The sequence below is a fragment of the Contarinia nasturtii genome, unplaced genomic scaffold, assembly GCF_009176525.2.
Source record: "Contarinia nasturtii isolate CC-2019 unplaced genomic scaffold, AAFC_CNas_1.1 Cnas_scaffold_1964, whole genome shotgun sequence".
Lineage (NCBI taxonomy): Eukaryota > Metazoa > Arthropoda > Insecta > Diptera > Cecidomyiidae > Contarinia > Contarinia nasturtii.
This window is the reverse complement of record NW_022199294.1, coordinates 844,158-857,684: the sequence shown is the minus strand read 5'-3', so window position 1 is coordinate 857,684 and position 13,527 is coordinate 844,158. Positions and strand designations below refer to the sequence as shown.

Below are 13,527 nucleotides of genomic sequence, written 5' to 3'. Positions count from 1 at the left end.
TCCGATGCGTTCTTACTGGTGGACGTATAACCATATGACGCTGTACTTGACAACCTCTCAAACAAATGAGAGAAAGGGAACTTGTGACCGAGTTTTTTTTTCATTTAACTCTCATGAATCTCACTAGATTTTCTACTTATTACACCCACACAAAATCGAAACAACTTTCGTTCGGTTGTGGCACTTGAATCATCCTTTTTCTCTTGCTATTTCGGGCCACATTTTTTGCAGTAATAAACTGAACTTGTAATTAAGACCTTTTGTGAACGAGACAAATATTTCATTGGTTCGTCTGGCATACAAATTGATTGACAGTAATCTAAATGTGAACTGAAAACGAAAGACGAGGGACACATCGGTCCCGAAAAATCGGTCGAGAAATGACAATCAATCTTGACGAATTACAATTTCAAACTTCCGAAAAATATTACGGGTATCACGAAAGACAAATGACGTATTTTTTCGGTTTAATTTTGTTCGGCAAGAGATGCGAATAAGGTATATTCTCAATCGACTTTCAGGTGAGACGAAAATGAAGAGCAAAAATAAATGACACAATGTTGCAGACATATTTTGACAATGTCAAAGACGTCAACTGCCCAAATAAATGATTTATGTTGATTCATTTGATAAGCTTTTTTCGAATACCAGACCCGATGCTCAACAAGAAGAATACTATTACAGAAAATGCAACTCGACAAAGGTATACAATCTCATGTATCGTATTACTATGCAAAAGTAATTTCTCTCTATTTCTCGGACATGATTCAATGCCATGCGCTTGACATTCGTTTACATTTTAACGTTAAATAGTGCACTTTGACCAATTGCTTTTGAGTGTATGATGTTCTTTCTAAATCGTTTCGCTATTTGCTTTCTTTTTGTCTATTGATGATGATTCGGTTTTTCCGTATCAATTTTCTTGTGTACAATAGATCACAAAGTGCCAAAAAGGGAGACTTCCATAATGGGAGAATGAATTCAACCGAAGCAAAAACATGATTTAGTCACAATCGAAAAATCTTACAAGTAAAATTATCATGTATTATTCAGTTTGCTTCTTTCTAAGGTGGATGTAAAAAGTAAAGTAATCTCCTTATTTTTATCTACTCAAAAAAAAACTTATTTTTTTGTGTTGTGAGTTTTCTTTTCTTGTTCAATCAAGATAGAATAATATTTCGGAAAAGTACCTTGGGTTGATTATTAAGTAACAAATGACGTCATTAAAAGTCTTCTATACATTTCGATATTGCGTAAAACATATCATTTTATATCATAATAATAAGACGTATGTGTACGAATATAGCCTCGTTGTTTGGAACAGTTGTTTTGAATTTTAATCTTATTTGTTTGATGAATGTGATGAAACCATACAATGTTGCTAGCTAGCTATTTATATCAGCTATTGCTATAGGGATATATAAATAGCTGCTATTAAACGCATCTCTTCGCTTGGACGCTGTGTATGCTGGACATAATAATGGTCTCATTGTTTGAAAATTTTAATGTTTTAAATCATTCCAAAACAATGACACCATTGTTATCCGAGCGTAGATATGCGTTAAATAGCAGCTATTTATATATCCCTATAGCAATAGCTGATAAAGATAGCTAGCTAGCAACATTGTATGAAACAAACATTATAATTTGGATTGACGTAATTCGATTTTCACTGCGAGTTTGGAATTCCGTATAAATAATTCACGAAACAACTCTTTTAAAGTCAATACGACTTTTACTACCCGTATCAGAAGAATTCACGCTTCGTGTACACTCGGCACATCTTGACACGTTTATTTGCTCAGTTTGATTTCAAATTTTCTGTTATTCGGTGAATATATAAGTAATTACCATGTGTTATTTGTTCTCATTTAACTTTGAAGTATTGAAAATGAAAGCAAAAATATTGTTTGCCTGTTTGGTACTTTTGCTGACATATGTAAGTATACTTGGTTATGCTGTTCCGTCCATTTTCATATTAAAATAGCATCGATAAATCTAGAATGGGGCCCTTGGATCGCTTGCTGACACATTAAATTCATGGGCTGAACATAACAAAACTATTCCCAACATTTTTAAACCATCGAAAGGCGGTTTCCTTGGCTATGGTTGTAATGGTTTTGCGTACAGAGGTTCGATTCAATTTATTGAAAAAATGAAAGATTGATTGCATTTATATTTAAAAAAAATTAGGTTTTCTATTGAATTCAACTACAAAAATGGAGGTTGCAATGAAATTTACACCGCTAAATCGTAAAGGTGATGCCGATTCAGAATACGAAATGTACAAATATTTGAATGCGGTTCAAAATCCAAGTGTAGAGTTGTATGGAATACCAAATGTTTATTATTATGATACGTGGCAAGATTACAAGTTGATGGCAATTACTTTACTCGAATCAAACTTTCTGGAAAAAACCAATGCGACAAATGAAGTCGATCTTTTGATTATATTTCAGCAATTTGTAATTAGAACTATTGTATTCATTGGTGCATTCTACATAGATTTGATTGTATTCTTCAGGTGAGAACATCGAAATACATACATAGCCGTGGTGTATTTCATGAAGATACTAAGCTTGATAATTTGATGTTCCGTACACATCAGTGCTTCATCATTGGTGAATTTTTGCGGAATCTTTTTCTTTTCGACCAATTTTTAACCTCGCTAATATTTGTGAAGATAGATTTCGGTGAAGCTTCATATATGGCCAAAGCCAGTCCCGCGGTAAAAATGAAAGCGGCAAGAGAAGATTGGACCAAATTCCTCACTACAATGTTCTCTATGGTTTATTCTAAGCTTAATTGGCTTGGATTCTCCGCACAGGATAGAATACGACTTTCATCTGATTTGATCAATAGACTTTTAGAAGATGTCGTGAGTTTCAATTATTCACTATTATTCCACAATTTTTACGATTTTTTATTTGACATTTGACAGAAAAACGTTGAACAATTCAGTGGATTGAGAAGAGTTTTTATTGAATTTGCCAAACATGCATACGACGTAGATCCACAGAAGGGAAAATCAACGATTCCATTTTATGATCAAGTATATCGAATAATCGAAAAAGAAATGGCGAACTACGCACCAGCTTTATTTTCTTGGATATCGAATAACAAAGAAATAAGTTTAGCCAAACAGCAATTGAAGAAAGCAATTTCCATTTACAAAATAAAAGATCCGTTTGCAATAGTCAAAAAGTGAATCTTTGATAAAGCAGAATTATTGGCGCAACAGGCGATAGAACCAGCAAATTTGCAATGACTCTTTTCAAACCAAAAACAATAAATTTCGTTGCCCAAGAACCCATGTTTTTTTTTATCAAATCATGTCTAGAATTTTTTTGAAAGAAAAAACGAAATGACAAAGTCGGACATGTTTGAGTCTTGGTGATCTCTCCATCTTTCAATTAAAGTTTTTTTTTAAAGCGAATAAAGCCAGAATCAGCGATTTTGCAAAGAAGACTGTCTCAAACTAATAGTAAACCAAATAAAAATGACACAATGTTGCCGACATATTTTGGCAACGTCAAAGACAGCAACTGCCCAAATAAATGATTTAAGTTGATTTGATAGGATTTTTTCGAATACCACCAGGGCCAGTGTTGATACTGAAGAATTGGAATTGCTTAAGCAAATCAAAAAATAATGGAAAATCAAAAATTGAAAATCTCATATACAATATTGTTGTACAAAAGCACATCTCTCTTTCTCTTTATTTCTTGAGCATGATTCAATGTCATGCGCTTTGATTTATATTCGTTTTCAGAGTTCGTTTACATTTTATCGTTAAACTGTGCACTGTTGCTGATTGACTTTGAGTATATATATATGAGGTTCTTTCCAACCCGTTTACTCCATTTGCAAAATCCTTTCTCTTTAACGATGATGATTCAGTTTTTCCATGTCAATTTATATTTGTCTTGTTTACAAAAGATAAAATTTCACTGTGTGCTCGCTATCTGTTTTGCATACCATATCTACATTTGACTTGACCGACAACCACAAAGTGGCAAAAAATAGAGAAAGAAAATGATGGTGTGGGAATGAATTCAACCGACACTAAAGCATGGCGAACGTTCATTTTATTTTTATCACAATCGAAAGATCTTGGTTGGCTGGATGAAGTTTTTGTTTGGTGAATCAACACAAATTGAGAAACGAAACGAAACTAAACAAAGAACTTTAATCATCAGGAAATAGACATTTGCATTGTTGATTTATCGATAAATGGCCGATTCTTTTCATTTAATCGTCGTCGGGTGTTGTATGTTGCCGGCGCAATGTTTGAATAGCGATTCCCATTTTCCATATTTGTTTATAATTTAAACAACCAATGAAGTACGCCAGATGCAACGAATCACCCGCTTCGTACCTTTCTCATTTTGTAGTTTTTATGTTAAAACATTCACATGAAAGAAGAGAGAAGAAAAAAGAAATCGAAAAACAAATATAAAATACACATGCCAGAATAAATAAAGTGAAGCGCAGTGTGTGTATGTATAAACGAGAATACGGCAATAGCAACAGTAACGACAGATGGAGGGTAAGAGAGAGAGAACAAGTGCCAGAGCAAAAAACTAATTTGCGTTTTGTAAATATGAAATGGTTGATGTTATATCCACAATGCTCGCACAACTTTGATACTTTGATACAGCAAGCTCTGTATGATGTTATACAAACGTTGTCCAAGCTTGTCGCTGCTGTTGCAGTGCTTAAAAAATGTGTTTCATGCTCGTGCAACCGAACTGTGAGTGTGTTCTGGTTTTTCAAATGTTCCAATGCTTAAATTGTGATGCTTGCGCTCGCTATTGCATACGAAATGTTGTTTGCTTGAACAAACGACTTTTTCCGGAGTTAACAACCTCGTTGGTCGATAAGGTTTTCTTTCATCGTTCGTCGTTATTTGCTCGCTGTCAAATAGTGCACAAATACCATTTTAAATGGGTGCTGCAACACTCTTCTGCCAACATTTCACAAAACCCTATCATATCCATATATATAGATATTACTACAATCGAATTCCACAGGTTAATCAAGAAATAATTAGACAGGCGCTATAGTGAATCGGACGCTGTTATGTGTACTATGTCGAACATTTAAAATTATTATTGAACAGTTGCCAAATTCCACAAAATCCAGCACATTTTCATTAAATTAATGTTGGTTTTCATCGGTTTTAGACATTTTTTGATTTTAATGAGCAACTCTGAGAGATGTTTTCTTGACAGAATTACCAACCGAAAAACAAGGATTCATTTTTGGCTAGATATATGCTTCGTATATAAATAGGCAGCATAGAAATATCCGCATACGCACTGACGCTCTGTTGCTTTGTGATTTTTTTAGTTTTTCTCCGTTTCTCTCGGCTCTGGTTGCCGAATAAGTTATGGTAGTTTGTTAAACTGACATATTTATAATTGAATTCTTTGCAGAGTTGATTTTGTGCAATTATGAAGTATTGTTGTTATTTAATGAATTGTTTAGGTCTTATCGGCCTTTTCGAATGTCAAAACGTGAACGCTTGTATATGGAATGACAAGTTTTCGCAAATTATTCAAGTAAGAATTCATGTGGTGATAATTTCATCGCAACAAAGACCAATTCAATGTTTATCGGATGACTACTCAAATGTCCGCACATGAAAATATTCCCAGTACCAATTTTCTTAGCAATCGAATAAAAACATTGTTTTCCGAAATATCATTCCAAAAGAAAGGTTTCAAGCTGAAAAATCTAAAAAAAAACTAATTTCTCAAAACGGTTGCCACCATTAAATTTTTCGGGTCCGAATTATGTAAAATCAGTTGTCAAAATGGACCAACAAAGTAAAAACCTAGCACATTACAGTGCATTAGTAAGATATTAAAATATAGGTGGCCGCTTAAGTTCACACTTTTCCCAATTTTCACCAAATAAAAAAATGTTGGTTGTTGGAAAAAAGCCAACATGTGACATTTTCGGCGAAAAATGACCATGACTTTTTTCACGTGATCCTTAAAAAAATTTGTCTATGAAAAAAATAAAAAAACTAGGCGTTTGTTAGGGACCAAATATGTGATGATGGGGAAAAATCGATGAAAATCGAAGTTAATCGTCATTTTTCTCGAAAAAATGTATGACTGGCGTGGCTTTTTTCCAACAACCAACATTTTTTTATTTGGTGAAAATTGGGAAAAGTGTGAACTTAAGCGGCCACCTATATTTTAATATCTTACTAATGCACTGTAATGTGCTAGGTTTTTACTTTGTTGGTCCATTTTGACAACTGATTTTACATAATTCGGACCCGAAAAATTTAATGGTGGCAACCGTTTTGAGAAATTAGTTTTTTTTTTAGATTTTTCAGCTTGAAACCTTTCTTTTGGAATGATATTTCGGAAAACAATGTTTTTATTCGATTGCTAAGAAAATTGGTACTGGGGGGTTTTTGGCACGAGAAAACCGAATCTGACATTTATTTTACGTTAAAATCAGGTCTCAACACACTTAGCGTTAGAATTTCGTCATAAATTACTAAAAAGATTATTGATATAAGTTTATATTTTAATAATTATTAACGTTTCACTTTATTACGATATCATACAGGTATATAAAATTCTTTATCCCTCCCTTCTTTATCCTCGTCAAAAACAAACAAAACTGAAAAAATAGGTTCTAACGCTATTAAAACGTGTCAAACCACAAGAAAGACAAATATCAATGGGTTGTTTTTATGATATGCCAGATGTTCGTTTTATTAAATTTAGTATTGATTAGAAATTCAGACTAAAAGTTAAAATGTTCATAATCAAATTTATTTTGTTTGGATTAATTGCCAAATCGATTTGTGAAGATCAAGCGAACATCGATTTTGTAAATAGATTTAAAGCACGATATAATGATTTATCAAAAAATTGTTTAGACTCAAATGATCTTGTAAGACCAGCATACGAATGTTCTGGAATTTTATTACGTGGCGTTAAAAGTGAAAAAAATAAAGATAATTATGCTTGGGGCAGAAGAAACTCGAGTATTCCAACTAAAGCATTTTCGATATCACTTTTACGGGTAGAAAATCCATTTTCCTCTATATGCTGTGGCTATGTGTCGGGTTTCATTCTTTATCCCCATTTAAGAACTCCGCCTGCATCTCCGGAAAATAGACTAAAAGTGTATTGTGCTTTTCCATTGGATGGTCATACAAATAGTCGCGGGGGACGTCACGGCGGTCTTGCATGTGGACAATCAGACAATGAAAAGTCTGGAACAAGCAAGCCCTGTCACTTGCAAGGGATAAACTCCATAGAAAAATGGATATCGCATTTTGAAAAAGTTTTACACGACCGAGAAGATGATTTTGCTATAAGGAGCAATCAATGTGGATTTGATATGACAGACAAGAGCGCGGCTAAAAATTTTGAGATGGTTCTTGCATGTAATGCGTATTACCAGAAAAATTGCAATTTAAATGTCAATTTTAACGGATACAAAGGGAACGAATTACGCATTGATCCATGGAGTGAAAATTGTGCAGAAATACCAATTGAAGCATTCTTCTATTTGATTGATTCAACGGGCGCAGATCTGAAAGCTAAAACGTATCGAGATCAATTTATTGAATGTGGTGGACGTAAAGTACCTATCGTTGGCATTGGATTACCTACTTCTGAACGAAATATAACTATTGAAATTTTGAAAGAATAATAAAAATAATTTTAATGCAGAAATATAGGTTTCACAGCACTCGTATTACATTACTCTTTGTTAAAACGTGAATGTTTGTATTAAAATTAACTTTTCCTTACATACTGACGTATATATTCATGTCTTTGTATTTAATGTGTTATACGCCATACGCTGTGTAACTGTATGCAGATATTTCCATGCTACCTTTTTATATGCAACGCATAAATCTAGGCAAAGATGAATCCCTAGGGGGCAGACACGTGGAATAGGATTAGACTTTTAGAGTAAAGATTCGAGAAATTTCAATGATATAGCAACGTATGTGAATGGATTCGCGTGGAATAGCAAAACAGTGCATGGAATAGCAAAAATTGTTTCACTTCAAATCCATTTGACATTTCTTTTGACGTTTATTGATGGATTATTGGAATAGTTTGGAATAGCAGAATTAACATTTTTGACGGAAACAGTGCATGGAATAGGAAAAATAGTTTCGATTCCACATTTGTGTTTTTGGATTAGTGGAATAGCTGGATTAGTAATTTATATAGTGGATTCGGAATTTATTCTTGGTGTCTCCCCCCTAGATGAATCCTTGCCGAAAAGTATTACAACACATTTCGTGTAAAGAATTTTTCAACACATATTTCTTCATTCTTTTAGTCTTCCTCTTCCTCTCTCTCTCTCTCTCTCTCTCTCTCTCTCTCTTCTCTCCTTTCTCACTTGTTTCATCACAAGCTGAACAAAAATAACGAGCTTATTTTGTAAATACACATGGATCAACACCCGAGCAAAACTTATTTCAAAATTGAAAAGTTTCTCGTGAAACGTCATCAGCATCAGCAATATGCAGCAATAATATTATTAAAAAAAGCAACAAAAATCCCGAAACGACTTAGACAGGATGTTGCTGAGCTCCGTCGTTTACGTTCAAAAAGCTCATGGATAGTTCGTGTACTTTTCTCTTAGTGTTTTTGCCATTGCAATGCATTCCACTTTGATGTTGACTTCGTTTCTTCGCTATTTCTGATGTAAACACGCACTTCAATGCGGTAAAATATTGGTTTTTAAATTAAATTTCAATTTTTTTTTGTTCTCCGGTACTCTTTCTTTGCTCTCATGTCACATCGGACATTATCACATGGTACATGGCAAATCAAACTAGCACAAAGTTATAGTGTTCTTCGATGCACGGGAGAATATATATACATCACATCCATACAATATCAAGACAAATTTTCAACGAAACAATGAAAACGAAGAAAAGAGGAAGAAGCAGAAGTAGAAGCAGAAGTTGTACGAAAGTTTTGCAACGAATCATGGATCTAAAACCACATCGAAAATCACAAAGAAACTAAAGTTTTTTGTGTGTCGGTCGAAAGTGCAGGCTGAAAAACGTGTTGCATGCGCACCCCCAAAAACTATATACAACAAACTTAATATGAACGAAATTGATGAGGGAAAACTCAGTGAAGCATATGTTATAGAATTTGTGTGCTTGCTCGCAATGTGTTTGTGTGAAGCAGCTGACAGTTGTTTTTGTTTCATTGGTTTTTGGTGTTGTTTGGCTGTGTCTGACTATGGTGTTTTCCGTTTCTCCATTTTGCACTAGTTTGCCAACAGCAGAGGTAGCTGGTCGAATTAAGAGCTGCAGCAACATTTTGTGTTTTCAAACAGTGCGGAGAGATTCACACAAACTTTATCGGACTTTTCAACACAACATTTCTATATTCGTGACTCAATTGCAAAAGCAACGCTTTGAATGATCAATTTAAAATGTTTCATTCGAGCATCGTCATAACGATAACATTTATTAAAGCATTTCCAGGCCACACTCAAAACTCAATTTTGTTTGCGTTCGACCAGAAAAACGAATTAAAGCTATATCATAAAGCTCATTAAGTACGTTTCCTTCTCGTAAATCATCATTCATGAAAATGTAAAATACTCTGAACAAAATTTCATCGAAAATTTATTCCATCAACATACGAACTCTTGTAAATTAAATTAAACTACACTCTGAGGTGAACCGCTTTTTTTAAAATGTCAGTTGAGCATATTCAAGGTAAAATAGAATGTAGGGAATCTTTTTTCTTTATTCAAATCAAATTCCATTGTAGAAAAAGTGTCTATCGTTTATATTTTCTGTTGCATTCTTGTGCGGAATAAAAACATTTTTTTGTGCACACTCAAACATAAATTACCTTCCTATTAAGGAATCGAAGAAGTCGGGTGGAAATGTTCATTGCATTTCATGCAAGTGAATTTCTCTCTTAAAGAGTGTTTTGAAAAAGCGGCACCACTTGAAACGCAATCGAAATGGAATAATACAAACTGAAAGCATTTTCGTTTGCAAATGAACGTGATGGTGGCTCTGGCTGTGGTGGTAATGCTGGCGGCAGCGGTGAGAGCAAGAGAGAGAGCACGGCAGAGAAACAAGAACGTTAAGCATGAATGCAAACTACAAAAATGTAAAAGTAAAGAGCAAGCAACGCGCTATGACAAATTGTGCCATGAGTTTGCTCATTGAGTAAGCAACAAGACTGGAAAATGAGATGAGAAATTATGTTTTTTAAATTGGTTGAATACTTCGAAATGGAGCTCATCAAAATGCCTTCTTATGACGCAGAAAAAAAAGAATTGCTTCAATCTCGTTCATTTCGACTACCTTAATGAGAACATTTTCCAATTCGCGAAAGGAGTTTTTTCTTATTTTCGATAAGATGTTTGGCTAATAAGCAAACTTTTAACAGCCCGATTATCATAAACAGATGATAAAAAAAAGAAAACATTTTCAAACATATTCAATTCAGTATTTATTTAATCTTGTGCATTTTCAAAGTGCATTCGATCGATGATCCGTAAATAATCTGCTTATAAGTTTTCACATTGTAATGATCCTGACTGAAAATTAATTTTCCTGGAATTAAAGTTGAAAAAATTATAGTGATTTCGTATGCATCAATGCTGTTCAACTCTTGCATTTAAATATGTCTTGAACATTGTTCAGGCGTACACATTTTGTACGATCGAATGGTTGAAAACAGCCTCTGGCGTTACATGGATGGTATTGTTGGTTTGTTGTGTTCCATTTTGGTTTAATTGCATTAGTTTTCGTACTTACTTTAAAACCTTCAACTTTTCCTTCTTTTATCCATTGAGAAAAAAAAATAATGGAAAAGGAAGTGGTGAAGTGTGTATTTTCTTGAATTTTCGCATTTTACATCATACATATTTCACACACTAAAACATGGACGGCAGAGCACGCATCTATCAAAAACGTTGCAATTAAACCGAAAGTATCTGCACAAAAGGTCTCTTCATATGCAAATATAATTAAATGCATAATGTCGCGTTTGCAGAGTGGTTCCTAACTCAGAGTAGCTTCAGCAGCGGATGTTGACTTTATTTAAACAACTGCCATGTGTGCTATGCGCGCTATATGAATGCAGTGCTTTTGTTGTTTTACAATGACTTTGATGCAGTAGACGTGAAGTTTTCTGTTGAATTTTCCATGTATATGTAATTGTTTTTTGTTCGAATGAATGTGACGCAGTTTCCCTGAGAATACTCTCGACCTGTTCTTAAGCGATATTCACTTATGAAAATGAGCCTACTTCTCTCGTTGCATGTGCCTGACGACGAATCTATGGTGTCTCGGTGTTTTACTCAAGAATTTTGTCAATGTCATGATGCCAACACAACTGTACATATACAGCATTTAAATTATCAACGGTGAAATTCTTTTTTTATTTCGATTTTTAAATTTTTAATGGAGTATACATTGAAAGAAAACGAAATAAGTGAGCTAATGTACTTGTTTTGAGTAACAAGCACACTGACGACGACAGAAACAGCACACACACACACACCACCACCATCCATTTTGCCACTGTGAGAAAACGAGATGGAAGTGAATCCTGTTATCAAGTGCAAATTAAGCGATAATGCGTGGCAATGGCAAGCGCGTCTGAATGAATGTTTTATGTCTTGAAGCTTCGATGGCATGGCGAAGTGTCTTTTAGTGAATTTAAACGAAATTATCGCTTTAGTCTTAACATATAGTGATAGAACTAATTATGGAAATGTCGTGAGAAAGAAACGGTGCAACGTCGCTTGTGTGAACTGGTGCGAATTTCCTCACTGAAATTGAACGAGTGCTTGCACTCTCATGCCGGAAGATCCGTCAAAATGTTCAACTTATTGATTCACAAAATTCAACGTTGAGGGTGAGAGACACCAAACTTGAGACTCGAACCACGATAGATGCCAGCCACTCGTTTAATACCTTGCAGCGCTTTTTTGTTTGAAACTAAACTACAAGAGGTTGTGCTGTTTAATGCATTTAATTTAATTATTATTCATTGATTTGCATTCGCTTGTGAAAAACGTAATTTTCATGCATCATGAAAGTGGTGGAAACGAAATTACTTGCAATAGGCACAATTCAAATATTCATTCAAGCAAAATGATTTCTTTTGAAATGCTTCAATGAAATTGATGGAGAAATGGACGACGAAGAAATAAATTAATTTATTTAAAAGTCTGTACTCAATCCAGTTTCAGAAATAAGCAGTAGGGTAGAGATGCGTCTACTTTTCAAGAAATGAAATCCGTTCCGAACGCGACCAATTATTTTTTATATCAATCGATTCAGTTTCAAATTCAAAAGCTATAGATAGATTAATTTTTAATGGATTTTTTTTATTTTTTGTCAGAATTAATTTTTAATTAGGTAATATTGCGTATAGAAGAAACAAAAAAATTTCAATAATTAAAAAAGAGATTATAAAAATGAGTTCACATGAAACCAAGCCTAAAAAATAAAATTCAACCAGGGAATTTGGAATTGAAATTGATACTCGTATCAAATCAAACATTTACTCTAAATTTGAAGAATTTATACACACATGACAATAAAATTCAATTACTTGCAGCTATGCCATCCTACTTAACAGAAAAGAATTGAATACAGCATGCCACGTAAATTCCAGGGAGGAGTCTTCTGTAACCGTACGTTTTTAATCAAAAGAAATAAATATAAAACATACCCACCCAAATGTGTACTTTTACAGAAAAAAATGTGCCGACATTTTCATGTGAATGTGAAATTATTACGAATGGTTTCGATTTCGCAATAATAATATTAATCTAAAATAATTACTGAAATACACATTATTGGGTTGCGTTTTGTTTCAAACTTGTGCTGATAGTTCTCTGTAATCTTCATTTACTAGTTGCAATATAGAGAGAAAAAAAGTGGTATTTTTAATTCAATTTTCAACTGCTTCATTACGTTTACCAGCTTTTCGAAACTACAAATGACGCTAGCCCATGTATTTGGTAAATGTAATGAAGCAGTTGGTAAAACTCATTCAATTAATAGTCTCTTTTGAAAAATATGCCTCGGAGATGTCATAAATGGTAAATCGTTGTTGGTTGATTTCATATTAAATGTATCGAAATTGAATTAAAAAAACCACATTTTTTCTCTCTGTGCATCGCATATAATGTGTTTTTCATCACATTTCCACGTAAAAACAAACCACAAAATATTTTTTGTTACAGTTTGCTTACCTGTATAGCAATTACCGCTTCGATTCGTATAAAATGGTATTATTAATTTATTGTGGTTGTTCCAAGGGTATTTCAATAAATAAATTCTATTTTACAAAAGCGTTGTAATAACAATTTCATTTCAATCATTTTCTAAATTAAAACTCATTACAATGAAATCTCATTATTGGGCCACAAAGTGCTGTTCAAAAAATCATTACACATTTTGTTGTTATTTTTGTAAAATCCATTATTTATTATTTATTTCATTTTATTTTCATTTCATTTGACTTGGTTGCA

The 13,527-nt window shown here is 33.6% G+C and overlaps 2 protein-coding genes across 2 annotated transcripts; both read left to right on the top strand.

Annotated features, from left to right (window-relative positions):
• The first annotated feature begins 1,779 nt into the window (after positions 1-1,779).
• Positions 1,780-2,528, top strand: LOC116347519. Its single transcript, XM_031778114.1, has 3 exons — positions 1,780-1,939; positions 2,003-2,132; positions 2,194-2,528. The coding sequence occupies exons 1-3, from the start codon at positions 1,853-1,855 to the stop codon at positions 2,526-2,528; spliced, it is 552 nt and encodes a 183-aa protein (XP_031633974.1). The 5' UTR covers positions 1,780-1,852.
• Positions 2,437-3,309, top strand: LOC116347642. The gene is made up of 3 exons (XM_031778331.1): positions 2,437-2,621; positions 2,688-2,878; positions 2,942-3,309. Exons 1-3 carry the CDS (start codon positions 2,591-2,593, stop codon positions 3,206-3,208), a joined length of 489 nt encoding a protein of 162 aa, XP_031634191.1. The 5' UTR covers positions 2,437-2,590; the 3' UTR covers positions 3,209-3,309.
• The last annotated feature ends 10,218 nt before the right edge of the window (positions 3,310-13,527 follow it).

What these genes read in the sequence shown, in the direction of transcription:
- LOC116347519 (XM_031778114.1), top strand. Translation starts at nt 1,853, where the DNA reads ATGTGTTATTTGTTCTCATTTAACTTTGAAGTATTGAAAATGAAAGCA. An exon ending in TGGTACTTTTGCTGACATAT is followed by an intron (nt 1,940 to 2,002) that starts GTAAGTATACTT and finishes CGATAAATCTAG; the next exon opens with AATGGGGCCCTTGGATCGCT. An exon ending in TAATGGTTTTGCGTACAGAG is followed by an intron (nt 2,133 to 2,193) that starts GTTCGATTCAAT and finishes AAAAAAAATTAG; the next exon opens with GTTTTCTATTGAATTCAACT.
- LOC116347642 (XM_031778331.1), top strand. Translation starts at nt 2,591, where the DNA reads ATGTTCCGTACACATCAGTGCTTCATCATTG. An exon ending in ACATCAGTGCTTCATCATTG is followed by an intron (nt 2,622 to 2,687) that starts GTGAATTTTTGC and finishes TTGTGAAGATAG; the next exon opens with ATTTCGGTGAAGCTTCATAT. An exon ending in ATAGACTTTTAGAAGATGTC is followed by an intron (nt 2,879 to 2,941) that starts GTGAGTTTCAAT and finishes GACATTTGACAG; the next exon opens with AAAAACGTTGAACAATTCAG.